This window comes from Capra hircus, chromosome 2 (genome assembly GCF_001704415.2).
Source record: "Capra hircus breed San Clemente chromosome 2, ASM170441v1, whole genome shotgun sequence".
Classification (NCBI taxonomy): Eukaryota; Metazoa; Chordata; class Mammalia; order Artiodactyla; family Bovidae; genus Capra; species Capra hircus.
The window spans coordinates 13,889,163-13,916,606 of NC_030809.1; the positions used below are offsets into that span (position 1 = coordinate 13,889,163).

General features: G+C 57.2%; 1 protein-coding gene across 9 annotated transcripts in view; it reads right to left on the bottom strand.

The window, feature by feature from the left end:
- Positions 639-27,444, bottom strand: part of COL16A1 (collagen type XVI alpha 1 chain) — a 55,967-nt gene continuing 29,161 nt past the window's right edge. For 5 of the 9 annotated variants that reach the window (XM_018057478.1, XM_018057449.1, XM_018057493.1 and 2 more), the window contains 29 exons: positions 24,245-24,298; positions 24,000-24,032; positions 21,741-21,857; positions 21,594-21,635; positions 21,426-21,512; positions 20,491-20,535; positions 19,583-19,627; positions 17,775-17,828; positions 17,173-17,226; positions 16,504-16,557; positions 14,943-14,987; positions 14,778-14,831; positions 14,426-14,461; positions 14,047-14,109; positions 10,881-10,952; positions 10,652-10,705; positions 9,986-10,030; positions 9,734-9,778; positions 9,376-9,429; positions 8,903-8,956; positions 6,904-6,954; positions 6,514-6,603; positions 4,988-5,023; positions 4,373-4,417; positions 3,255-3,443; positions 2,829-2,895; positions 1,960-2,136; positions 1,714-1,791; positions 639-988 (listed from right to left, as the gene is read on the bottom strand). In XM_018057478.1, the coding sequence (XP_017912967.1) occupies positions 786-988; positions 1,714-1,791; positions 1,960-2,136; positions 2,829-2,895; positions 3,255-3,443; positions 4,373-4,417; positions 4,988-5,023; positions 6,514-6,603; positions 6,904-6,954; positions 8,903-8,956; positions 9,376-9,429; positions 9,734-9,778; positions 9,986-10,030; positions 10,652-10,705; positions 10,881-10,952; positions 14,047-14,109; positions 14,426-14,461; positions 14,778-14,831; positions 14,943-14,987; positions 16,504-16,557; positions 17,173-17,226; positions 17,775-17,828; positions 19,583-19,627; positions 20,491-20,535; positions 21,426-21,512; positions 21,594-21,635; positions 21,741-21,857; positions 24,000-24,032; positions 24,245-24,298 (2,043 nt within the window). In that variant the 3' untranslated portion in view covers positions 639-785. The remainder of the gene's footprint in view (positions 989-1,713; positions 1,792-1,959; positions 2,137-2,828; positions 2,896-3,254; positions 3,444-4,372; positions 4,418-4,987; positions 5,024-6,513; positions 6,604-6,903; positions 6,955-8,902; positions 8,957-9,375; positions 9,430-9,733; positions 9,779-9,985; positions 10,031-10,651; positions 10,706-10,880; positions 10,953-14,046; positions 14,110-14,425; positions 14,462-14,777; positions 14,832-14,942; positions 14,988-16,503; positions 16,558-17,172; positions 17,227-17,774; positions 17,829-19,582; positions 19,628-20,490; positions 20,536-21,425; positions 21,513-21,593; positions 21,636-21,740; positions 21,858-23,999; positions 24,033-24,244; positions 24,299-27,444) is intronic. The other 4 variants (XM_018057487.1, XM_018057468.1, XM_018057521.1 and 1 more) reach the window with 1 other exon arrangement.

A 27,444-nucleotide genomic window follows, 5' to 3' on the forward strand; every position in this document is an offset into this window, starting at 1 on the left:
AGGGCAGGTGAGAAGGCCCTCCATCGGTACAGGAAGGAATTTCCATGTCATTTCCTGGAGAAGCACTCCCTGCTTCCCTGGGCCAGGGGCTGCCACCTTATCTTTTCCTCCTGTTTGCACAGACTTTTCTAATCATGGAATTACTGGAGCGGCAAGAAGAGAGTGTGCTTGCTGGGAAGAGCTGTCAGGTGGACAGATGAATGCACCTCAGCATCAAGTGGCATTTCTCAAGGTGCGTCCTGGATGGGGCTTTGGGTCATACCCCAAAGGGTGGGTGGGGGTACCAGACACCCATCTCTTTTAGGGAAGAAAATAGGGAGTGGCCTTTTTGAGCTGGAAAGAGGTCTTCAAACTGCTTTTGGTTCATTCATGAGAAGGGGTTGAGCAATGCCCTCTCTCTGACTTGGAGAAGTGTGCCATGAAGGATAGAACACGTGGTTCAGAGGACCAAAGGATGACTCAGAAGTATCGGAGAGGAGAGCTGAGCTGGGGACCCTCTCTATAGCAGCATTCCACAGCTTTACTGGTTGACCACAGGCAATGAAGGAGATGCCCCCTTTTGATCCCGGGACCAAATGATAAGAAGAAGATGACAGAGATGCAGCTGCAGCCCCAGAGAAACCCCAGTGGCACTGAGATTGCAGATAGTTTTATTTCTTTATTTATTGATAAAAAAATATTAATAGCAATTAAAAAATCCCAAACATTCACAACCCGTCCAGAGTCCTATAAAGTTTGAGCCATTTGTTCCCAGTGGAGTTCTTCATCTGATGGAAATGGTGATTTCAGCCGAAAGGCCCCTTCATGTTTTTCATGGGCGGGTACTGTTGCTCCATCGGCATGGCCCCAAAGCAGTCAGAGGGGTTACAGTGGCCGGTCTTGCCCGGCGGGCCCATGGGGCCTGGGGGACCAGGGATGCCAGGAATGCCTTGCTGGCCCATCGGCCCAGTCGCGCCCATCTTGCCATAGCCTGGAGGACCCTGGGGACCTAAGGCAGGAAGGAGTCAGAGAAGGGGGATCAGGAAACCCAGGTCATAAGAAAAGAAGAAATATCAGTCATGGTAAATAATAGGAATACCTTACATCTGATGACTATTTCTCCAGCTACACCATATTTTCATGAAGACTTGATCTGATCCTGACGTTAACTGAACAGTGACAATAATACCACTGGCTAATTTTATTCAGAGTTTCCAGCTGCCAAGCAGAAGCCAAGTGCTTTCTCCGCATTATTCATTGAATCGTCGCAACGATTCCATGAGAAAGAAGCTATGATCTCATTTTGGAGATGAGGATACAGGCTCAGAGAGGTCACACACCTGCCATGTGGTGAAGCTACACCTCAGAACCAGGCTATCAAACTTAGGCTCGTCGAGGTAATCTAGCCAGTAAGATGATGAGCAGGACCTAAGCTTGCATTCCCTGGCCCCACCACATCCGACTCTCTTCCACTCTGTCATGCTCGGCCAGGTTAGGACTAGAGAACAGGCATGGGATCTCCCACCTAATCCTCAACACTCCTGCCCCACCAACACACACACACATACACACCGATGCCCTAGTAGAGTCTCATACTCAGTGTCATTACTATAGATGTTGGTTGATAGGCCTATGGTTATTTGAGACGCTACACAACTATGTTATGGAAAGAACATCAAGAAAGGAGCTCTCAGCTGTTCCGGATTCACAGTCTCCAAGACTGACTTTTCCTACCTGGGGGGCCGGGGAGACCAATTTCTCCTGCGATGCCAACACCAATGTCTCCCTTTTCACCTTTAGTACCAGGCAATCCTGAAACAAAAGAAATAAGACATCCCATCCTGGAGTAGAAAAATGATCTACCTGGGTCAGATTATTTGAAACACACATATACGCGCAAATGCTATATTCACAACGGACCTCGTGCAATGCTTCTGTGTGCCCCCGAGAACTAGGCGTGTAACCGGAGGGCAGACCTACCTCTCATCCCAGGCAAGCCCTGCCGTCCTTCTCTGCCAATCTGACCGGGGAGTCCCGGTGACCCCGGGGAGCCTGGCCGGCCTGGGGGACCGTCCTTCCCTGGGGGCCCTGGTCGTCCTGGAGCTGCTACCATCTCCATGGGAAACCGCATCCTAGAGGTGTAGTAAGCCATCCTCTCTGTAAGAAAGGGCAGGGACAGGTCACAGGGCACCCTGGGGACTCAGAACGACAGGCTGCTGGCGGAGAGTCCAAGACAGCCTTTCTTCAGAGGGACGCCAGAGCAAGGAACACACAGGTGGGTCTCCCAACATTGCTCCCCACAGTGATCTTCCTGAAGCCCAGGTCTGATTCCAGCATCTCTCTTCTCCAGCAGCCTTCATTAATCCATCACCAGCTTCAGAATAAAGTCCAGGCTCCTTGCTTGGCATTCAAGGTCTGCTTCCCAAGCAAGATGCCTAGCCCCCTTCTGGAAGGGCCCATGTTTTCCCCAGTCCCTGGCTTATTGATGTTGGATGAACAGATCGACAGGAAAAAAAAGCTGAAAATGAAACCATGCCAGCCATCTTAAGGCTGCTGCGTGCCCCTCTATTTAGAGCTCACTCTCTGCAGACTCATTTGATATCAATTTTCTTGTCTGTCTCCTCTGCTTCAGTGGGGGCTTGGGGCGGGGGGCAGGAGGGAATCATTTTGTCTCTGAACAGAGCAGGTGAGAGGAAAGGCTGAAGTCTAATTGAACAGATGCCCGTAAGTGGGGGAGTGAGGTAAGTAGTAGGGTGGATACTTTAAGGGAAAGGAGGCTGGGGTGGGGTGGAGAAGCAGCTGGGAAGGGTAAACAGCACCCACTGCCAGCCAGTTCAGCTGCCAATTACCATCAAACATTTTAATGATCTCTTGTCTGATGAACCTCTTGATTTCATCATAATTCACCATGTCTCCCTGAGGAAAGAGAAGAAACCTGCCTCAATCACACTTTCAAGTCTGGGGCTCATCTCTCCTGAGAATAGATTTCATGGGAATAAAGGATGGGGTCTCGCTGGGGAACAAAGGTCCCAGAAGCCTCCCATAGACAGTGAAGCCAATGTCCTAACCCCCTAAAGTGGAAGAAAACATTTTGTGCATCTTCCCAGGGAAAGGGTCTCCACCCTCTCCACTCTCCCACACAGTTAAGAACCACCCATATGGGAGTCACGCTCTTCTTCTGTAGAGCATAATAGGAGCTTCTAAAACGGTGTGCACTCTACCTCACACACCTGCTCTGTGGGACCAGTGCCCCTGGTGGCCAGCCTCCTCCTTACCATGGAGCCAGGCACCCCGGGCAGTCCGGGGCTCCCCGCAGGCCCCGGAGATCCAGGGTGGCCTCTCTCTCCTGCAGGGCCCGGCGGCCCCACGGGTCCCATGGAGCCACTCTTGCCGGGCCCGCCAGGCATGCCAGCTCTTCCCTTCTCTCCTGCCTGGCCCTTCTGTCCTGAAGGTCCCGGGTCACCCTAGGAGGACAGGAAGTCACACAGTCCAGCATTGCCAAGTGCTGTCAAGTTTCTCTCATGGGGTCTCAGTGGTCTGCCCCCGGCCTCAGTGCCGCACCCTGCCCCCAGCATCTCCCTCTGGACCACAGCATCTTGACAGGCTGCCCCGTGTCTGCTCTGCCCACAAAGCAGTCCTTTTATTTTTTTTTATTTTTTTTAAATTTTAAAATCTTTAATTCTTACAGTCCTTTTAAAGGATGGTTTTCATGTTCTTACTTCCCTGCTGAGAAATTTCCATGTCTCCCAATTGCCCTCAGCATAAAGGTTCAATTCCTCGGCCAGGCATTCCATGCCATCATGATGGGGTCCCAACTACGTCTTCTCCAGCCTTGTTTTCCTGCCCATGTGCTTCCAGCCACACCTTGCTGGTTGTAGTTCTGACTCAGCCATGTGTCTTAGTCCCTCCTGCCTGGAATGCCTTCCCTCTCTCCAGTGTCCTCCCACTCGGCTATAAGGTCCCTGTTCCCTGTGTGGCCTCTCTGGCGCCCCAGGCTGAGTGGATCGCTCCCTCCCTCTGATTCCATAGCACTGCATCTAAACCCAACAGGCTCCAGTGTAAGTGTGACTGGACTAAGTGGGCACCAGGCCCAAGGCTAGGACAGAGGGCCTGGCAGGTGAGTAAAGCCAAGCGGATGCTCGCAGAATGAATGCATGGATCGATCAGGAGTGAATGGACACGAGGGTTCCATTCTTCCCACCATAGCTAAGAACCTTGGAACAGCCCCGCGTGAGAAGTCTTCAGAGACGAGGTTGCTCCCGGTTCTGCCCACTTCTCTTCCCTGCCCACTAGCCTTGCTGTGTCTCCTCTCCACGGCTAAAGTCAGAGCTTCAGGCTGGGCTTCATCAACTCATGAGCTGCTCCTCTCAAACCCAGCCAGTGCCCAACTCACCTTTGGACCTGGGGGTCCATAGAGTCCCTGTTTTCCAGGGGGTCCCTAGAAGAAAGCAGAAGTCAGGGGTGAAGTCTGAGCAGCATCTCCAAACCATCCAGGGGAAACAGGTGTCATGAAAGGACCTTCCAAAGCATTAGGCCCCCAAACCGTGTCCTACTGGGTTCTGTGCAAGAAAGGATGAGAACCTCCCTGCCAAGAGCGTGGACAGTGGGAAGGGAGAATTATGTTTCCAGGATGTGGCCTCTTATGATTGTGTTAGATAGGTTCCTTGTCACAGACAGAGGTGAGAAGTCAGAATGAAAGGGAGTGCCTGGCAAGAGCTGGCCCCCAGGAGATGTTTATTTGGACTTTATTATTATCGTTGGCTTTTTTGGACCAGGTATATGGTTTAAAAAAAAAAGAAGAGTGAAAAGCAAGGCTCACTCTCATCCTTCTTCCTAGTCCCCAGTTCCTCTCCTGTGATAACAAGGGCACCAGTTGCCTGTATACCTGTCCAGAGATGGTCTGTACATACAGGGAGCATTTACCGAGTGAATGAAGAGGGATCAGGGCAAAGCCAGGAGCTAAAAGAAGCATCCCCGAGAGAAAATGAGAAGCCCAGCACAATGGTACCTCTTTGCCAGCTGCGCCATCCATGCCGGGTTCACCCTGGGGAGCAGAGAGCAACGGAGCTTGTGATGAGCCCCAACCCAGCTTGGCATTTCATGCCTCACCTCACCCACTAGGCGTGGCCAGCCCCCATTCCACCTGGGAGCCACAATCCTTCCAATCTCGCCTGGACACTCTAGGCACAGGCTGTGGACACTCAGACCCCATGCCATGCTCCAGCCTGGCCCCGGCCACCCCCCAGCTGAGCTCTGGGAGGGAAGAGCAGACTGCACCTGCCCTGCTTTTTGCTTGAGATCCTGGCATCTCGCACATTTCCTGGCTCTGAGTGTATGTTCAGTGTTTGCTGAATGAAGGTTGTGAACCTGTGAACCTCTGTCCTTGATGAAGTCCCAGATTTTGGCCAGGGCAGCCTCAGTGTCCACTCCTTCCCCAAGACAGGAGAGGCTGCCCCCTGGGACCTGCTCACTTCTAGTGAAACACTGGGGAAGAGCAATCTATGCTTGCATGGCAGCTGGCAGATTCGTCAGGGGACTCCGAAGGTTCTTAGCCTATAGGCAGGAGGGACGGAGGACTGATGGGACCTGCCTGCCCAGGGCCCATGGCAAGAATCAGAGGAGTGGGCGGCAAGACTCGAGCCTCTTGGCAGATTGGCTGGAGTCATCCACTCCGTTCCAGGGCACTAGCCCCAGGGGCATTGCTCTTGCCTCCCCAGAAGGAAGTCCGCTTGGGTAGAAAGCACCCCAGCCTGCAGGCTAGGAGACCTGGGTCCCTGCCTCGGTCCCCTGGGAGATTTTTCATCCCTGAGCCTGGCAGTCAGTTCCGCCTGATGTGGTCCACCTGTCTGGAACCTCTGAAAGAGGGAGTATCGCAGAGCGGCTCCGGACCCAAGTTATGGAGTCAGGCAGCCTCTTAATACTTAATAGCTGTGTGACTCTGGGCACCCTACTCAGCCTTGCTAAGCCTTGGTTCCTTCATCTGTAAAACAGAGACAATCAGACCTACTAAATAGGGTTGCAACTAATAGGGCTGCAGTACAGACTGAATGACAACATGTCAGGCATGTAGGTCACCATTCAGCCCAGCGTCAGGGATCAGTGTATCACAGCTCTGGGTATACACGCTAACTGACACTAAGGCGTGGTTTCAGAGTTGCTGAGAGAGCTCCAGCAGTAACACTGCGTTTGGGTGCCTGACGTTTACAGGTTTTCTCTGCGACCAACAAGCTCCCCTGGGGAGGGGACAGGGGTGGAACAGGGAGCAGTTTCCCTGTCCGACACCTCAAGGAGGGATGTGCATGTGAGTGCTAGGTCAGAGGCAGCCATCTGCTGCGTGGCTGGCCCAGTGCTGGCTTGTACAGCTTGTCCTTTATTCCAAATAGGATGCGATCCTTGGGCACAAGCTCCAAGCTGCCATTGTGGTGCTGAATACCCCTCCTTCCCCAGAGACCCCTGAGGTGCAGGGCTGTGTACAACTGACAAAGTCCACTGGCCCTTTCCCCCAGGGCTGAGCCCTGAGAGGTGGGGTCTTACCGGGGGACCAGGGTGTCCAGGGGGGCCAGGTTGGCCTGGAAGACCTAAAAGGCCCCTTTCTCCAGTGGCTCCACGGTCTCCTTTTGGGCCCTAGAGAAAAAGATGGAGGTGGAGGGAGGGAAGAGTGAACCCCACAGAGCCAGAGGCAGACACTGAGCTCGAGGGACTCTGGCCCCCAATTCCAAGGCCTCAGAGGGGGAGGTGGCGCTGCCTGAACTTGGGGAAGGACCCCGGGGTAGCCTCCGGGCCTCTCCGAAGGTCTTCACCCCAAGCCAGTTAGGGAGATTGACTGGAGGCAGGAGAGGCTTACAAGAGGGAAGGAAGGGGGATGGGGACACGCAGGGACAAACACCGGGGAGGGAGGGACGCGAGGAGGAGCACGGCACTCACCACTGCAGAGATCCCAGCTGGGCCTGGCTGGCCTGGAGGCCCCGGCGGCCCCTAAAGGGAGACAAAGTCAGTGGGTTGGAAAGAGGCTCGGGCAACAAGGCCCTGGGAGGTGGTGAGGGACCAACTGCAGGAACAAGCCCTGAACTTGGTTATGAAAGCTCCATCCTCTTCCCTGAGCCTTTCTTCCCTCTACTCTTGCATTTGATCTGTGCCTGGGGATCCCTGGGCACACAAGATGCTCACACCTGCTGCTTGCCGAGTGGTACAACTGGGGCCTGCACAGAGGGGATGGTCTGGGAGCCAGAGCCAAGCGCAAGGGAGTGAAGTACATGGCACCTGGGCCTGGATGTCTTCTGAGGACCCCCACCCTGCCGCCTTCCTTCTGTTCTGCTGGGGGGAGCAGAGACGAGGAGCTTGTCTCTGTGCGGAGGCAGGTGAAGGACAGGGGCTCAGCTCCAACCCCAACATCCTTGCAGATAAGCCCCAAGCTCCCTGGTCCCCTGCCGCTCACCCATCACTGGGGGGTGACGAACCTCAACTGCATAGGAGGGCTCCCACCTGCCCCATCTCTCCACATCCCGCCCTGGAGGCCCGGCTCACACGTCACCTCCCTGGTCAGAGCGACACTTCCTCTGAACCCAGGGGGGCATATGGGTCTCTCTCGGAGCACCTCCCTCTGTACTCACAGATGGAAAGTTCTGGAGGCACAGGCTCTGTTCTACTCATCTGAAGCCTCCCAGGGCAGGAGTGGCCAGCCCTCAGCAGGGGGCTGAGCTGGATGGATGGATGTGGGAAGAGGAGCCCTGCACACCCCAGCCCCCTAATGAGTCTCCACAATTCAGAGTGTGTGATTCTTTCTTTCATCTCTGATGTGGAGCCAGGGCAGACAGGGTTAGACCTGGGGTCCCCAGTGCAAGGTCTCTAGACCCCTTGAGAGCCATAAAAACAGTGATGAGGCCCCAGGAGTTCTTGTTGTGGGGTCCTGATCTATTTTTAACATTTTTAAAAGCCTTCAGTGTATTCCCTTCTCTCTGGAACCCCACCAGCTCAGAGCCGTCACACTGATCAAAGGCACCCATTGGCAGTCATCTGCGTTACAGATGCGTCAAGGAGAAGGGAAAGCCATTATTTCATAAACCTCCTCTCCAAGTCACCCTTTGTCAGTAAACACACCACCCACTCACCCGGCTGCCCGAGCCAAACAGGAGTCATCCTCAATCCTGCGCCTGCCGCCTCCTGCCCCTTTGCCATCTGGGTCATTAGCAAGCCCTCTACCCCCAAACACTTGCGGGATGGGCCCACTGCCACCCGCTCCACCGCTACCCTCTGTCCTCTGACATCTCTCCTTCCACTTGCATGTCCTCCCCCTCCTGCCCTGAGGTCCTCCACCATCTGCGCCACAACCTCTCCCAGCTTAGCCTTCCCATCCCCACTCACGCCCTCCTCACACTCCACCCCCCCATGCCCTGCCTGTCTCAGGCTCTCTGCAGCAGCTACACCCCTGCCTGGACACTCCTCCCCCAGTCGGCTCGATAGCCAGCTCCCGCGTGTTATTTGGGCCCCTGCTCAGAGACCACTTCTCCAGGGAAGTCGCCTCCCCGCCCTCCCCAGGACATCACATCGCCGCCTGGTCTCTCCGCACTCATCAACATGTTGTGGAAGTTCTGGGATCGGGGGACCTCTCTACCTCACTCGTCGCCGTAGCCCAGGGCTTGGAACAGTGCCTGGCATGAAGCAGGTGCTCAATAATTATTTGTTGAATAACCGAATGATCTTTGTTTGATAAGCAAACTCGAATGTGCCCAGAAAATACGAAAATGGCACAGAGCCGGGGAACTGCTGGATGGGGTGAGCCCAGAGCCCCTCTGGCTCTGTATGGCTGATGCTGCTCCTGCAGCCAGTTCTTTCAGGTCATCATCAGCTTGCCTACCACCCCCGCCACCCAGCCCAATGCAGTCCAAACCCTTAGAGAGACAGAGACTAAAACAGGTCAACTCACAACATGGCCAGGGGGGCCGGGTCTTCCCTGGGGTCCCATGGCACCAGGCTCACCCTGCAGGAGCCAGAGAGAGGGAGAGATGATGCAGACACAGACGCACACACGCAGGCTGTTAGGCAGGAGAGGGCTGAGCAGAGCAGATGGGACACACTGACGGCCAGAGGAACCTCGCTGAGCCCTGGCCTCTAGGTCTAAGCCCTAGGGGACCAGCCCTACCCGTGAGCACGGCTGGAGGGGGAAGCAGAGACCAGGCCTTTGTAGGTTAGTGACCCAGCAGCCCATAGAGGGAGGAGCCAGTTATAAGCCTTAAGAGGGGAAGGTCAAGATGCGCAGAGTTGGGGAAAACCTCCCCTAGAAGCCCAAGCAGAGGAGGTGGCCACCTTGCCAGGGAGGAGGGAGGAAGGGGCAGCATTTAGGACTCAGCAGAACCCAGGGCTGTCTAAAGGCAGCACGCGTAGACCCCAGGCCCTTACCTCTGCTCCGGGCCGGCCACTGCTGCCCGGGGGCCCTGGCTTTCCACAGTCACCCTGGAGGAGAGACGGCAGCTGGGGCTCACCAGATCGCCACTTGGCTCTGTCACCCCAACGGACTCCACATCAGAGGGGTCCTGCCACATGCCAGTGGCCCCCTGACGCTCTTAAGCTGGCAGATGGCAAAGCCCTGACCCGGTCTGCCAGGCACCAGTGGACTCAGAAGGCCTGGATGCTGGAATGGCGTCTCAGTCAAGGGTCAGGCAGCCTGTCCACTCCAGCTAGGCTGATCCATCTGCCTGGGGTCAAGCCTTGAGAAGAGCCTAGAAAACCTGGTGGGCGGAAGTCACCAGGTCCTTACCTTCGGTCCTGGGAGGCCAGGATGGCCGGGTTTTCCCTTGAAGCCCTGGAAGTAAAAGCAGGAGCTGCCACGTCCTTCGCCTCAAGCAGAGGCCACTTCTCACTCTTCTCCCCCAGGGTCAAACAAGTCAAACCCACCCAAAGTCGTAACTCAGTCCCCAGGGAATGTGGATGCGAGCTGCTCCGCCCACCAAGGCACCTGCCCAGCCTTGGAACCTCCCAATTCCCAGCCCCTCCCTGCAGCTCAGCTTACCGGGGGTCCCATAAGTCCAGGAGGGCCAGCAGGACCGGGGTCCCCCTAGGGAAAGAGACCGGGGGCATGGAGACAGGAGCTTTGTCCAGCTTGCACCCACTCGTTCACCACTGTCTCCCCCTTTTTTCAGCCCCTCCCCCAGCTCTCCCAGGGTGGAGGATTTGTCACATGGGGCTTGGCCTCCGACTTGGCTGTGCACCCAGAGTTGAATCCTGGCCCCTCTCTGAACCTGTTTTCCTTCTTTTGGGCACAGAAGGCAGTTGACCTTGATGTTCTGCCCTTCGCCATGGCCCCCTCCTTTTCAGACACCCCAGTAAAACCAGGCACAAGGAGCCAGGGCTGCCCAGGTCCTTCCACATCTGCAGCCTGTTCTGATGCCCAGCCTAGTTTCTTAGTTGATTGAGCTTCTGGGTATAAATTTACTGCCTTTGCTGCCTGCTAGCACACCCAACCTGGTTAAGGCCGACCGGGAGAATGGAGAAACCGGGGGGCTCTGGACCTTTAGAGAAGTGGGGTGTGGTGAGAGGCAGACTGAGGGAAGGGGGGGCACCTCCTGAAAGCCGTGTGGGGGATGCGATTCAACTCCCTTCATCAGGGTTCCCTTGGCGTTGGCTCTTGGGGAAGGAAGGATAAGGAAGGGGGTGCCCTCCTGGGCCCACGTCTCACCCTCATGCCAGGTTTGCCGTCCTTCCCATCCAGACCATCCAGACCGGCGGGGCCCTGGACACGAGGAAAAGGCGCTTCTGCATGTTGTGCTGCAGCCCTCGGAGGCGGGAGCCTGACCAGCCCTGCATCCCTCTCCACCCCATCCACCACTCATCCCACTCCCACCCCTAACACACACACACACACCCCCCACACACACACCCCATCGGTCAGGCTATGACACACTTACCTGAATCCCGGGAGATCCTGGTGGTCCAGGGGGACCAGGCAGACCTGATGGGCCTCGAATCCCTTCACTGCCCTGGAAATGAGCCCCCCAACAAAGTCAGCAGGACCTTGTCCCTCTCCCTCCCCTGGACACCAGCAGGAGAAGGGACCCTGGGCCACAGGGGCTGGTGGCTACTGGAAGTCAGGACAGCTGGCTTCAAATCCCAGTTCAGTTCTGGTCTAACTGATATCCCACATACCACTTGCCCAAGACGATCTGTCTTCATCTGCAGAGCATCCCCTTTCTGCCCTGCTCCACGAGGAAGGGACAGAGCCTGCTCAGCCCAGCACCTTCCCCAGGGCTGACCGGGGACTGGCCTGGCAGGTGCTCGGTAATGCAGGCTGGGCCTCTGGTCCCCCAGATGGAACAAGGGTGGCTCCTGTCCCCAAGGAGCTCACAGTCCAGTGAGAGTCACAGACCCACAACAACCAAGGGCAGTGCAACAGTCCCTGTGCTCTGTGAGTCAGGGGCCCTGGGCATTCAGAACAGAGTGCAGCTCACTCTGCTGGGAGTATGGTGGGGGATGGGGGGGTGCGGTGAGGGAAAGTGTCACAGAGGAGTCCACAGGCACTGGGCTCTGAAGGGCGGCTGGGATTTGGGCAGATGGAGAGGGCGGAAAGGATGTGCCACTGGGGACTTCAGAGAAGGATAGAGGTTTGCAGGGGGAGACATGCCTGGTCTAGCCAGGGTGGCTGGGGAGCCTGTATGGTGCGGGGTGGGGGAGGCTGGAAGAGTTAGACTGGGAGAGGATCCTGAACCCTATACTAGACTTTATCAAATGGACTAGTGGCTTTCAAACTACCTCTCAGAGTCTGGGGGCTCCTGGAGGACTCTGGAGGAGCTGGGGGCACAGAGTGGAGACCCAGGGGTGGGACTCCAGACCTCTACCCCTTGCTTAGCCAGAGCAGCTCCACTTACATATTTGTTAATTAAGATTTTTTTTTAATATGGACCATTTTTAAAGTCTTTATTGAATTTGTTACAATGTTGTTTCTGCTTTATTTTTGTGTGTTTTTTTTTTTTGGGCCCAAGGCATGTAGGATCTTAGCTCTGCCACCAGGAATCGAACCCACACCCCCTGCGTCAGAAGGCCAAGTCTTAACCATTGGACTGCTGGGCAAGTCTGCTTTATAGATTGAGCATTCACATGAGATTCTGTGTGGCAAAAAGCCCTGTGATGGTGGTTTAGTCGCTAAGTCGTGTCCAATTCTTGTGGCCCCCCCATGGACTGCAGCCTGCCGGGCTCCTCTGTCCATGAGACTCTCCAGGCAAAAATACTGGAAAGGGCTGCTGTTTCCTTCTCCAGGGGATCTTTCCCACCCAGGAATCGAACGCAGGCTTCCTGCATTGCAGGCAGATTCTTTATCAACTGAGCCATGAGGGAAAAGCCTTGGGGACTACAAAATAAAGCCTGAAAAACACCGCTACAGGCACTGGGGCGCCACTGACAGTTCAGAGCAGGGGAAAAGGTGGGAGCGAACGAGTGAATTAGAATGTTTATCGTCGGAAGGGAGGGCGAGGCAGGCAGCGAAGTAGGGGAGGTGGCAGCATTTTCCCAGGGGGAAGAGGCTGGCTGCCCTGGAGCAGTCAGTGGTTGTGGGGCTCGCCAAGGGGAAGGGCTCCAGCCAGAGACCCCATGGGAGGGGTCAGGGGGAGAGAGCTTCGGGTGGTACCGCAATGCCACCAGCTACCAGGAGGGGTCAGCACAACCCCAGGAAATGGCGGCCCCGCAGGGAGTCAAGCTGGAGAACCGCTGGCCAGAGGTTGGCGAGTCAGCAATGACTGGCCTAAGGAGAGCAGGCAGCCCTGGATACAGAGGCAGCACAGAAGACTCTGGCAGGGGCCGCCACCCAGGTGAAGGGAGGTGGCACCCGCCACTGCCTCAACCATGGCTGATCGGGGAGGCAGCAAGGGTGTGGGGCTGGGTATCGGGGGACAAATCTTGGCTCTTTTGCTATCTTGCTGTGTGTCCTGGAATGCCGCCAGCATTCCAGGGCCTTCCAGCATTCTCTAGGCCTCATTTCTTCACGTGAACAGTGAGAACCTAGACCAAGGTGGCCCCTTCTAGGAGTCCTTTCCCGCTTTCAGAGGAAGGAGGCTCCCCACGAGGCTACAGACCTCCTGCCCCTCCCTCTGGGCCGTGATCCTCCCACCCCAAGCTCACAGGTCCATTACGATTACGGGCCTCCTGACACCTCCTGACACTACCCGCCTGTCACATCTGGAGAAGCCCAGAGGGCGGGCTGAGTCAGGGACGTCAGCCTCCAGACCAAAGCAGCGGTGGTTTAGATGCTAAGTTGTGTCCGATTCTTGCAACCCCATGGACTGTAGCCTGCCAGACTCTTCTGTCTGTGGGATTCTCCATGGCAAGAATACTGGAGTGGGTTGCCATTTCCTTCTCCAGAGGATCTTCCCGACCCAGGGATGAAACCCGGGTCTCCTGCATTGCAGGCAGGTTCTTTACCTGCTTAGCTACGAGGGGAGCCCTAAAGACCAAAACCAAAAGCAGAGCTAGTCCCAAAGCCACACCCAAGGATGGCCGGTGCGGGCGCTCCCCAACTGCTGCTCCTTCTGCCCCTTGTCACCAGGTCACAAGCCATGCCTGCCCTCTTTGGCCCTTGGGGACACCCTGAGCCTGGCTCCCCAGGAGCCCCATTCCCCTTTCCTTCTGTTGTCAGACCCAGAAGGCAAATGCCCAGAGCTCCTCTCACTGCTGGGCGGGGGGTTCCCAGTCTTGGATGTGCTTCTCTCAACTCCTTGCCCTGCCCTGGAGAAGCTGCAAGCTGGCCCAGGCCACCCTGTCACATTCTACTGGGCCACCTCTCACCACACCCCTCTGCCTTTTCCCCAGCCACCCTCTCCCACTGGCAGAGGTGCAGAGATTGGTGGCACAGAGGCCAGCAGGCATCCTGGACCCAGCAGACCCACTGGTCTGCTCCAGCTTTGTTGCCCTATAGAAGTTGCTGGGCCCATTCTTGAGTCTCTTTGCCCATCCCTGCTGTAACCGAGTCAGTCCTTGACTTTCTGAAGGCTTGATACTAGGGGTGGGGGGGTGGGAGGGGGCAGACGGGCTAGGAGCTGCATGGCTCAGATCTGTGAGTGTGGCCAACTTGGGGGTCCTGCTCACCTTCTCCGCTGGGGGGCCGGGTGGGCCAGGTGCTCCAGCTTTGCCTGGGAATCCAGGGGGACCCTAAACCAACAAAGGAGCAGGCAGGGATGAACTCAGGGCTGGAAAAGAGCTCCGCTTCCTTCTTCCTCTTGGATGTCCTTCGCGTTGTGTTAATGTGATGTGTTTTTTTGACTTCCGGGCTGCTGGGGCCCACCCAGGAGGCCTTGCTCTCCAGGTCTCTGTTCCTGGAATCAGGCCTGACCACCCAGGCCGTTCCTCCTTCCGGGCCTTCCTCCCTCCCCTCCCCAGGCCCACCCTCATGCGGCCTGGCCTCACCAGGCCTGCCCCTGCCAGACTGGGAGCACCGCGACAGAGCTGGCTTTGTGTCTGCACTCACCGGGGGGCCTGGAAAGCCGGGCTGCCCTTGGAATCCCTAGGGGAAGAAAGCAACGGGCAGTGTGCTGCACCACCGTCTCGCTCCAGCCTGGCTGCCCAGGTGGAAAGAGTGACATGGTGAGGCTGCTTCGAGTCATGGGGCCTTGTCCTCCACTCTGCCCCCAAAGGCCGGCAGGCGAGGCTCTGAGCAGCAGGTGAGAGGTTACAGCTCAAGGATGGTGGAGGCTGGGAGGCTACAGCTGGTCCCCACTCCCATACATAAGAGTGACCACCAGGGAGAGGCCCCCTTCCCTGCCTCCCCCCAGCCCTTCACAGTGGTCAGAACAACCAGCTAGGTCCCTGTCACCACTCACCTGGTCTCCTTTCTCACCCGAGCTTCCTTGGGGTCCTCGCTCTCCTCGGGGACCCTGTCACCACAGAGAACAATGCAACCTTCCCCGGCAACCGTCCTGTCCCCAGACTCCAGGGCAGGATCAGGGCTTTCATGTCCACAGCCCCCTGACCCCTTCCTCACTCACCGCTGGGCCTGGGGGACCTGGGAGGCCTTCAGATCCTGGTGGGCCCTGGTGGCACAAAGGAGCAGAATCAGCCCCTCTGGCTGGGGGAGGGGGGAGATCCGGGCTTGAGGCAGGGGATGGGTGCAGAGCAGAGGCAGGGATGTGGCGGAGGCACTTCCAAGCTGCAGGGCTCCTCTCCCTGGTCTGTTTGGCCGCCCCTTCCCTTGCCTGAGCTACTGAACCAGCCTCTTAACTAGTTCTGCCACTTCTGAGTTCACTCTAAGAGCCAGCTCCTCTTCTTCAGCACAGCTCTGATTATAACACCCTCTTGCTCCAACACCCTCCATGGCTCCCCTCTGCCAACTGAACGCTGAGTTTTGAGGCATCCTGTGATCTGATACCAACTTCTGATTCCTGCTTCACTTCCTTCTCCTTTTCTTATCTTCTGCCTGGCTTGGTCAGACTGCCGTTCCCTGAATACTATACATTCATACCGCTGACTGCCCCCTCTACCTAGAATGTCTGTCATCCCTTATCCTTTCCAGGTCTCTTGAAACCTTATCAAACCATCGATGGTGCCAATCTGTTTCAGGGGTGCCCCAACCCGCGGCCTCTCCCTCTGGGATTCCCCAGCATGGACAACCATATGTCCTTCACCACCCTCGACCCTGAAGCTCCATTCAAGCCTCAGCTCCAATGCCACCCCCTTAGAGAGGCCTCCCTAACCCTCTGTCTACACATCCTACTCATGGCTCCAGCTTGATTTTTTCCACCAGTCCCATCTCTCTTAATTTATATGTATCTGTTTATTCATCTGTTATCTGCTTATCCCTCTGGGACTTAGTTTCCTGAGGGCCAGGGGCCCAACTGCCTATTTTATCCATCAAGGCATCTTCAGAACAGAGCCTGGCACCTAGAAGGCCCCCGGAGAAAGCTGTGTTGTTGAATAAAGGCACAGCTGGGGTTTACGGCATCCTACCTGCCCTCACCAGCGGCTGTGGGTGGGCGGCATGAGTGATGGGGAAGGGAAGACAAAGGTTTGGGGAGGCTGGAAACAAACAGGGTTGGGTTCAAGTCCAGCCTCCACCCTCATTCACTAACTAGGTGAATGAGGACCCCGGGTGAGCCCTGTCACTGCGGAGGCTCCCACTGATGACCTGAGCTCAGGGTGGGTCTGGGACACTGGCTGCGTCACCATTGGCTCTGGGTGGCCTGAGACAGGCCTGGAGGCAGCGGGGTCCAGACTGTCGGGCTGGCTCTCCAGCCTGTAGGCGAGGGGGTGGGAGGAGGTCCCCTCTTCCAGGCAGCCCCTCCAGCCATCTCCACTAAACCTGGCGCGATCCTCCTCCTCGCAGCTGCCGCCCCCGCAGCAACCAGCCGGCAGCGGCAGCGCCGATGACTGCTCCAGACGCAGCTGGAGGATTCAGGGGGTTGGGAAGCAGGGGTCACATCTCGCGTTCATGGGGCGGCTGGGAAGCTCTCCAGGCGGCAGCAGCGGAGGAGGAGGAGGTGGGCGGGCAGGGACCAACCATTTGAAGCCCTTCCTCCCGTCCCCGCCGGAGAGCAGCACTCAGACACTCACCGATTCTCCCTTCTCTCCCGGGGAACCCGCGTAGCCTCGCTCCCCCTTGATGCCCTGACAGGCAGCAAAGAGAGAGGGAATTAGCCCCGCGGCCGCCTGGCGCAGCGCGATGAGAGGGGTGGAGACTGCAGCTGGCACCCAGACTGGCACTTGGGCGCAGATGGCTCCTAGGAAGAGGCTGGGAACCAGTGGGGTGGGGTGCTCTCGGAGCGGGGAGCGCGGCTCACAGTCTCCCACCACCATTCGGTGGAAAGGGGAGGGGGGTGGTCATGTCTACCGAACTCAGCCTCCGTGGGGTCTCCCCATCTTTCCCCCCCCTCTCCCCATCAGACAGCCTTCAGTCCTCTCCCGTCTGGGAGGCTCCGGGTACTCTGAGCCGCTGGCCCCTGATGTACAGCGACTGCTGTGGGCTCCCCCCAAAGCAGAGAGGTGGGCCAAGTCCCACTCCCAGGGGGGCTTATATGGCCGGGGGAGGGGAGGGGAGGTTGGTCTCTGAATGCACAGCCTGGCAGAAAACACCAGCTGAAATGCTTATAAAGGAGGAAGCCCACTGAGGCTGCTCAAGCCTGGCCCTGTTCTGACCACCACCCCTGGGCACCCGCACCCCCCAACCCCAACCCCAACCCCAACCCCCGCCCAGCCCCCCCTGCCCCCGACCTGCTTACTCACAGGCAGTCCTGGGGGGCCCATGGCGCCTGGGTAACCAGGTTGCCCTGGAGGACCCTGCAAAGAAAGGGAGACGTGATGGGCCAGCCCTTCAACATTTCTGTCACCCTCCCTGGGTAAGAGGGCGGCCAAGGCCTGCCGGCCTGCAGCTGCCCCTCAGCAGGCCCAGTCTACCCCGGGGACAGCCACTAGTCCACTCCCCGGAACAGCCACCACCTCAGGCCGTGTCCCTTAGGCCAGCTTCCCTCAGTGGAGACCACCATCAGAGGCCTGGACCCTGGGGGTTCAAGCTGAAGGAGGAGACCCCCGGGCAGGGGATGATGAGGACCGGGGCTGGGGAGTGGAAGGGGCAGGCTAAACGCTGCAGGAAGAGGGAGAGAGGAAGCCCCTGGGGATGGGGGTGTCTGCCCCTAACAGGAGTGAGGGCACCAGGAGATCGGCTTCCTTGGATCCTGAGGGGTTGTGAAGATCCCAGTGCTGAGGGGATCACGGCTGAGGGGCAAAGAGTTTCACCTCCCGTCTTCTACTTGACAGCCATCCCAGGGGCCCAACCCGTCTCCCCAGGGATCTTCATGTATCACCACCCCCCTGCCACCCCCTCTTACCGGCTCCCCCTTCTCTCCTGTCAGGCCCCTGAGGCCTCGCTCTCCTTGAAGACCCTTGGAGAGAAAAATCATGAGAAACTGCAGGAGAGGGAAGTCCCCACCCAGCCCCTGCCTCCTCCCCACGGCCCCGCAGCCCTCTGTTCCCATTCTAGGCAAAGGTGGGGGGGGGTGGCTGCTGATGGCCCCCAGAGTGTCCCCAGCAAAGTGACCATAGGGGGTGGACCCAGAAGGGCAACACTGTCAGAGGTATAAATTCCCACATATGGGTGCCTCTCAGGAGCGGGGGCCCCCACGACAGGCCACCAGAGAGATACCCCCACCCAGGTGGATGACGGTCACCAGTGGGCCCTACTGTGACCAGTGTCTGGGGTGCACCTTTAGGAGGGCAACACACGTGCTCCCTCCAAGGGGCGACTGTCAGCAGAGGTGTCCCTAGAGTGCTCCCCACCGAGATGTTTTACCTGATGCCCAACACTTACCTGTCCAAGACCCCCCCCCACCCCAGGCAAAAATCAACTTCCTTTAGGGATGCTGGGGAAGGACTCAGGAAGGCTCCCTCCAGAGCAGTCCCTGTCTCTTTGGGGATATCCGTTGCAAAGTAGAGTCCCCATCCCTCATCCTCAACCTGGACTTCATAGATGCAACACACACCATTAAGGGGCCGTGTCTGCCCCTTCTCCCTCATGCCTTCCAGAGACGCGGCGCCCAAACCTTTCCACGACACAAGACAGATGGCTAGACGGACAGATGGCCCCTCCACCCAAGCAAGCAGAAACAGACAAGGTCCGGCCAGGATGAGGACGTGGGGACAGATGGAGCTGGGACAAGGAGGGGCCCTGCTCCCTGAGCCACCATCACCAGCCCTGGGAGGAGAGGAGCCGACCCCGGGAACATGAAGTCCGACAAAACAGGAGGTTAGTTTCCATGACCCAGGAGGGAGCAACAGTGAGGATGAGAATGACTTAAACGTACTTGTGATGATGACGAAGGCAGAGCAATTAACGACACCGGGCAGAAGGAGGTGGCCAAGACACTGGGCAGGAGGGGCAGGGCCCCGTGACACCCAGAAACCCTACTGCTGGCATCACATGCCCAGCTTCAGAGCAGACTTAGCCCAGAGCCAAAGAAGAAGAAGGGAAGAGGAGGAAGCTTCCTCTAGGATGATGGGGAAGGTTGCAAGCGTGGCCGCCTTGAAACCCCCGGGGCGCCGCTGGACCAGCCCCGCCAAGCAGCAGGGCAGCGAACCCGTGCCAGCCTGCAGTGTGAAGCCCTGAAGCTTTGGCATCTCTGCCGGGCTCTGTGCCAGGCGCCTGGCAGGGCCCCAAGAACTACTTTCAGCAAATCTTCAGTCAACACCAAAGGTGGGAGAAGCAGGAGGCAGAGTGAGAAGGGAGGGAATAAAGAGGCCCCTAGAGGCACCAGCTTAAAATAAGAAGGTAAAATAGCTCCGGAGGATTTAGGGGGGAGTGATGTGTGATTGTGGGAGAGAAAAAAGGGAAACGGAAGGGGGGAGAAGACAGACGATGAGAGAAAGAGAGAGAAAGCAGAAGAGGGAGAAGGGAAAAATGGAAAGAGAGCCAAAGACTGGGAGGCTGTCCAAGCTGCTGGGACCTCAGGGAACCTGTGTCGTTAGCTACCGAGCCTGCAGGGTATGACGACGATGACACACACACACACACACACACACACACACACACACACACACACAAGGAGGAGGGAGGCCAGGGCACGGCAGGAAGGGAGACGAGCAAAAGCCACAGAGACCTGGCTGGCAGGGGAGGGGAGGTCGAGCAGCGCTAGGTTCTTACAGGCAATCCGGGGGAGCCAACAGCACCAGGAAAACCTGGGGGGCCCTGGTGGGAGAAACAGGCAGGTCACATCTCACAAGCACAGTAACCCTGGGTCACGATCTGGGGCTGAGGGCTCACGGGGAAAGGAAGTCATGGGGGTATTATCAAGGCAGCTAGAAAAGAGACTCGTCCCGAGTCTTGGCCCAGAAGCCACCTGCTCCTCGCCTCGGCTCCAGGAAGAATGAATGGCTCTGCTGACGGCGGAGACGTGCAACAGCCCCCGGAATCAGACCACTGGCCCACATCTTCCCACGTCCAGGTGAACCCCAGTGCCAGAGTGGAAGCCCACGGTGCCTGTTACCTGACCTCCACGGGCCCCCAGGTCGGGGCTCCCTGGTTCTAAGATGGCTCCCACCGGCCAATTTTTTTTTTTTCCTCCAAAGGAAGCATTATCGGTTCTTCCGGGTTTTCCTAGTCACTTCTACGTCCCTGCCATGTCAACACCAGGGGAGACGCTCCTAGGCTGGCCTCTGCAGGCTTGTCCTAGAGACTGGCCCTACAGAGCCATGGAGGGCGGCTCCACCTTAGCTTCCGGCCCCTGCCTGCAGGTTGCCACACGCTTTCCTGGCAATCCAGACCATGAGCCGTCGTGCAAAACATAGCAGGGGTGGGGGATGGCGGGGAGTGGGAAACACAGATATGCCCCGAGGCCTCCTCCACAGGCAGATCATGGCGGAGCAGGCCGGCTCTGGGGGATTCGGAGGTGGGAGACCACAGTCCCCACAGACGCTGTGACGAGGGAAAGGCAGAAGACGTTCCCCTTTCTGTCCTGCCCAGCTTCCTGGGACAAGGCAGCAGAATGGTGTCTGGGTTTTACGTCTCCTTTGAGAGCCTCTCAAGCAGCCCAGAAGACCATGGATACTCACAATAGGGCCTGGAGGACCCGGGGAGCCCCTCATACCGGGTGGACCCTGCGAAGGAAGCCACGGAAATAAATGAAGAGGCTCAGAGCTTGCAGCGCCGGGGATCTCCACAGCCCCCTCTGCAAGCCTGCCACAGAGTCAAGAGGCAGCTGCTGTCAGTGCTGGATGGTAAAGCTTTCATTCGGTCCGTTCAATCATCCAACTAACATTTATCGAGCAACTGTTACGTACTGAGCACCAACCCAGGTGCTGAAGACACAACAGTAATCGGGACGTTAAAATCCCTGCCTTGTGGCTGTTACGTTCTGGGAAGAGGTGGACAGGAAAGAATAGAACAGGGGCTGGCACGCAGGCGGTGCTCAGCAGATACCTGCAGTGTGCTCCCGAGGGAAGGGAACACAGGACGCCAGAGGGCGAAGCGCACGGGGCAGGGAGAGGGCCTGGGGCTCGAGGGATGTGGGGTGTGTGGGGTCTCCCTTCTAGAGGATGGTCAGGGAAGGTCTCCGGGAGATGGGGAGGGACAGGGAAGCCTGGTGTGCCATGGTCCAGCAAAGAGTCGGACGTGACTTAGTGATTGAACAACAGGGAATATCTCACTGAGAAGGTAATCTTTGGAAAAAAAAAAAAAAAAAGGGAGGGGGCTGAAGGGGTGAGGGCGCGAGCCCTGGAGAAGAAAGAGCTGCAGGCCAAGGTAGGAAGAGTGGCCGGGGGCCCAGCACTGCGCGGAGGCCCCGGGCGCCAGGCGGGCAGATGAAGCCAGTGCAGTGAGGGGTGCGGGGTGGCCTGACGCCTTAGTGCCCCCTGAGGGACTCCCAAGGGGAGACGAGGAGCCACCAGAAGGTCCAAGGAGACCACTGGCAGGATGAGACTGCCCTCAGGAACCGGGGCTCATTGAGGTGCAGACACCAGCCGCCTCGGGGCCCAGCCCAGGCTCTTACCTCTTCTCCTCTCTGGCCAGGCAGTCCCGGAGGACCCGGCAGCCCGGGGCTCCCTGCACAGCCCGGGTCTCCCTCGTGGTTGTCCCCCTGGAGCGGGATGGACAGTGAGTGTGAGCAGCCCCGTGGGACACGGGGCAGGAGGCGAGGAGAAGACGGAGGCCCACTCACCCGGGCCTCCTCGGCTCTCGGGCGCTCCCGCTCCATGAAGCACTGCGGACGACAGCCAGAGGCCCAGTCAGCGTCGGGGGTCAGCTGGGGAGCTCGCCCCCCACCAGGGCCACCCCGAGTCCCCCACCCCCCGCCCCTGCCTCCTACCTGGGCGCAGCTGTCAAGGCCTGGCACGCCGGGGATGCCCTGGTCTCCCTTCTCTCCGCTTTCCAGGAGGGCCACCTCGTGGGCCATCTTGCCCTGGATACAGTCCCTGCAGATGCTCTGATGAGGAGAAAGGGAGGGCGGTGGGGCCAGAGCCGGAGAAGGGCCAGGATGGGCCGGATGGGGGGAATCCCTGCTCCGAACCCAGCCCGGGGTGCCCTGCAGACTAGGCCCCCACCCACACTCTTAAGACCTCCCCAGCCACCGTTCTCTTCCTCCCCAGCCACATCCCTGCGGCCACTTGGCTGCCTCCTTGGGGAACCCGGTCCCAACACTGGCTTTGAGTTTCCTCCAGGAAGAAGCTCGAGTAGGGCCAAGCCAATGCCACTTTGCAGAGAGCCATGTGGGAGGAGGCGGAGGGGCCCGCCGGAGGGAGGACCATCTGTCCCGGCTGTTCCTGCAACCTGCGCCCACTGTGAGGACATGCCACCAGGATTCAGCCTGAAAAGGCCAGCTCCACACAGCAGCTCCTCTGCCCAAGGGAGCCAAGGAAACAGCTGCCGGCCCTTCGCAGCCTTGGGGATGGGACGGCAGGTCCCGGCTGTCACGGGCTCCCCAGTGTGCGGGCCTGAAGTCTTCCTGTGATGAGAAAGGTCCTCCTCTTTCCTGGAGGCTTTAACCTCTTGGGGTCACAGACCTCTCTGAGTGTCTGATGGAGGCTATGAGTCCTTGCTCCCCCTTAAAATGAAACCTACTAGAGAAAACTAGACTACAGTTTCAGAGGACTCGGGAGCCGGGCATCTACCCACAGCCTGGTGGGGTGGGGGGGCGTCCGTGGGCCTCTAGAGGAGCTGCCACTCCATCGCCACTGTTCGCTGTGCAGCTCAGTGATAATGGCTGTCATTGACTCAGCACTCGTGACATCAGGCGTGGTGACAGGCCTCTGCACATGACCGCGTTCAACCCAGACAGTGCAGTGAGGCGGGTCATCTTACAAGCACTCTGGAGATGAGAAAGCCAAGGCTCAAAGAGACTTAACTTTAGATAAGTTAAGTGGGACCCGGGATTGGAGTTTGATCTGAGGGTGTAACGAGCGCTCTGTCCACAGACTCAGGCTTTCCCTGGGCTGTGAGGGCCTGTGGGAGTCAGCACCCCCTGGGGCGCCATCGGACCCCTTCTCCAGACCACACTCGGTTCCTGTCGGGGGCCCTCCATGGAGCACTTGATCACGAAGCTGTCAAATGACATGTTACACAGAGAATGTTGAATGCTACCTTTGGAGTCATACCATCATTGCCCGGGGGCAGACCTTGGGGAACCTCGGCTTGCCAGAGGCCTAGAGTGGAAGAGCAGGGGTTCGCTGCCACAGCCTCACCATGATCCAACCTATAACTGTCGCCAGGTTAGCCCAACCTCAAGCTGCTTCTGACAACGACTGCTGTCCACAGCAGGGTGGGGCACCCCATGCTCTGTTCTGAGCAGAACTGCTGGACTCATGGGAGGTCCAGAGCACTTACCAGCCAGTGCTAGAAGGGGGTGCCCAGGACAGGGGTGCTCCGGAGGGAGCCTGGGATGGACCCCTAGGGCTGCTGAGCTGGAGGAGGAAGAGTCCTGATCTGGTCTTTAGAGGTGATTGAGCAATGAAAGGCTGTGTCACCCATGGTGCCCAGCGTGGGAGGTCAGACCAGACCACAGCCCCGGGGTGTGAGACTTAATGCTGCTGACAGCTCAGGCCAGCCCTCCCACCAGGCCCCAGCTCCTGGTTCTTGCACCACTAGAATTGCCTCTCAAACCCTGCTCCTTCCTGGATTCTTTCTGAATTGACCGGGGACAGCGGAGGCTTCTTCCAGGCCCTCACCCAGTCTTAACCGTAGCGCATAACCCTCGCAGGCCCCTGCGAGGCAGCTGGAAGAGTGCACTTTTCCCCTCCCCGCTCCGCCCCACTGTGACCTCACCAGCGGCAGCTGCGGGCAGGTCTCACAGGTGCAACTGACAAGAGCACCCATGGCCACGTGGGTGCCTTTGCAGGATTCCTTCAAACACTCGTTCAGCAAACACTGACTGGGGGGGTCTGTTCTGAGCCGGCACTGTGTTAGGCCCCCTTATACAGATGTGTGGCATGCCTGGTCCCCACAAACAGCTCCATCTGCAGCTCTCTGTGAGGGCGCCGTGTGAGCGGCGCTGTGCAGCTGAGCGCTGACTATGTCGACCCCCTTAGGGGAAGCCTTGCCGGTTCCCATGCTCTTCCTCTGACGCTCTTACCTTCAGGAGGTGCTGTTCAATGGGCAAGGATCCCTGCAAGAGACAGACACGAGGTCTCAGAAGGAGCATGGGGACTTAGGGCACCAGGTGAAGCCTTGGGAAGCCACGTGGGATCCAGGCTTCTCCCAGCCTCGGAAGAGGGAGGGAAGAGGGACCCGCACTGAGACTAAGGGTGCTGGCATGGCAAATTCAGCCCTGAGAAGAGTAGGGGAGGTGGTGGGTGGTGAGATCTGGCCAGTACCTACCAGTTCTGCAGTCAGCCCGGGCTGTCCTGGCAAACCGTTGTGCCCGGGCACCCCCTGCAGCCAAGAAGAGACACGGGTGAGTGGACACCTCTCTCTAGCCTGCAGGTCCCTCTGATTCATCCTCACCATCACTGCCCCTTCCCTTTATCCTGCAGAGATGAGAGCCTGGGCTGGCACAAAGCTGATGTCTGTTCTTAGCTCGAAAGTCTCCAGACGGTTCGTAGGGGTAGTTGAGGTAGGCCCAGAGGGGCGACACCCCCCCCCCCAATAAAACAGTCCAAAAGAGTTCTTCCCCTGCACGTTAGGGGCAGAGGGTCTTCTCTGTAGTAAATAACTATGGTTTCTTTCTGTGCTAAGTACTTTTCCTATATTTTCTCACTGTATTTTCTCATTTAGTCACCACAATTGTTTCGGTGTGTTGGGTGTTATCTCCAGCGTAAAAACAAGACGAAGAACTCGGAGAGGCAAGTAACTTGCTAAAGGTCACAGGATGAGCAAGGCACAGAGGCGAGATGCAGACTGAGGACCATTGACTTCAACCCCCCTCTTAACGACTATTTCAGCATCATTCCTCAAAAAGCATCTCCCAGAACGCTCGTGCACACACAGGGTGGAGGCCGGGAGTCAGACCCATCCAGGTGCAGATCCTAACTGACCACCTGCACAGCTTTTGGCAGGTTGCTTGGGAGGGGAAAAAAAATCTCTGCCTCCGTTTCCTTTTCTGTAGTTTACGGGGTGACATAAAGGAGATCATGGCTATAAGGAGCTTCGTACAGAGCCTGGCACCTGCGATGCTCATGTTAAATGTTTGTCACCCAGACTCCGTTCCCCTTACAGACACACAATGCATATTTGCATATTAAATACTCCATGGAGGCTGGGCGTGTGTTCAGTTTTGAATCCCCAGTGCCCTGGAGGAGGCACGCATCAACTGTGTGCCGCGTGGATGCACTGCTGCTCCCCCCAGCGGGGTTCCCTTGGTCTACTCTGATAGCCGGCCTCCCTTCAAGGCGCAGTGCCCAGCAATAGAACCTGGCATCCTCCCTGGCAGCCCACCTGACTTCAGGCCAGGCTCCACCAGGCCTGAGACGGACCTAGAGCCAGTCTCCCCCGGCCCCTCCTGCACCCCACGTGCCGTCACCCAGCCCTGCTCATTCTGAGCCCTCAGTGAGTTAAGAAGGTAAAGTATTTAGAATAGCACCTGACCATGTTCATTCTAATCATACCCCTGAAGTATCAGTCACCCCTGCTCCCTTCTTCATTGCCCATGTGTTCGTTCAAGTCTGAGACTGTGAATTTCTTGTCCTGCCCTCCCAGCACCCCACCTCCCACTTGGTTCTACTGTAGACTGAAGAGCTACCTACGCACCATCCACTAGCTATAGAACCGCACATTTCTTAATGTCTGTAGGAATGGATGTCATTACTGGAGTTGGGATGCTGTGTATCTCTGAGCCTGTTCCTGTGCCTGAAGAGAGTTACTGCTGGGCTCTCTCTTCCTTGGAAGGACTGCGGGAGACCACAGGCATGGGGACCTGCCCCGGCCTAGCATGGGGCAGGTGCCCACTGGCAGCAGCCTCAGCTGGGTCTCCAGCACTGGTGCCAGACGGGGACTCTGGTGCCTGGGCCCAGACTTGGTGGCAGTCATTCTTTCTGCCTCGTTCCCCCAGCGTGTCTTGGCCAGGTTCACATGACATCAGCGTGTGCTTGTTAATGGGTCACTTTGAAATGACTCTCACACTTCTCCTGGCAAACCGCAAGCCCCCTGCAGACTGATTCCTGTTTCCTGGCCATGCGGCAGGAAGTCTGGACACTTGGTAAAGGTGAGGCTGGCCTGTGGGGGACCCAAAGTTGGCTCTGAAGAGACAGAGAACTGGAATCTTGACAGAGGCTCCCATCAGCAAAGGGGGTCCCCAGAGCCAATTCTCAGGCCAGGGTGGAAGCCGGTGTATAATAGATCATCAGGGCAGAGCAAGTGGTTTGTAAAAATCTTCCATGTGATTCTCCTTTGCTTTATCAGGTGAGACTCACTCGTTCAAGAGCTGGGAGCCAGACTTGCAGAAGCCACTGTCTGTGCCTCCTAGGGTCTCTGGGAAGTGTGGCCTGGCATGCAAGCCTGGGGGAGCCACCCTGCAGGGCAGTGGAGGTCAGACAAAAGTGCCCTGCTTGGGAAAGCCCCAGTCCAGTGCTGCCAATTCCTAGCCGATGACTTTAGACAAGATATTTCACCTCCCAGAGCCTCAGTGTGTTCAGCTGTGACTTGGGGATAACACTGCCCTCCTATTGGAGTTGATGTAAGGCCCAGATGAATGCAAGAGAACGGATGTAAAATCATAACAGTAGTTGTCATAATGATGGCTAATGTCTTCTGTGTGTTTACTATATATCAGGCAAGGTTCTATACAGCCGTGAGGAGATACCCCTCGTCCAAGGTAAGGAGCAGCGGCTGTGCTTTGCTGGAGCAGCCATAAAGAGATACCCCACGTTTAAAGTAAGAGAAACCCAAGTAAGACGGTAGGTGTTGCGACAGGGCATCAGAGGGCAGACGCACTGAAACTAGCCAATCTGATCACATGGACCACAGCCTTGTCTAACTCAATGAAACTAAGCCATGCCATGTGGGGCCACCCAAGATGGATGGGTCATGGTGGAGAGGTCTGACAGATTGTGGTCCAGTGGAGAAGGGAATGGCAAACGACTTCAGTATTCTTGCCTTGAGAACCCCATGAACAGTATGAAAAGGCAAAATGATAGGATACTGAAAGAGGAACTCCCCAGGTCAGTAGGTGCCCAATATGCTACTGGAGATCAGTGGAGAAATAACTCCAGAAAGAATGAAGGGATGGAGCCAAAGCAAAAATGATACCCAGTTGTGGATGGGACTGGTGATAGAAACAAGGTCCGATGCTGTAAAGAGCAATATTGCATAGGAACCTGGAATGTTAGGTCCATGAATCAAAGCAAATTGGAAGTGGTCAAACAGGAGATGGCAAGAGTGAACGTCGACATTCTAGGAATCAGCAAACTAAAATGGACTGGAATGGGTGAATTTAACTCAGATGACCATTATATCTACTACTGTGGGCAGGAATCCCTCAGAAGAAATAGAGTAGCCATCATGGTCAACAAGAGTCCGAAATGCAGTACTTGGATGCAATCTCAAAAACAACAGAACGATCTTTGTTCATTTCCAAGGCAAAC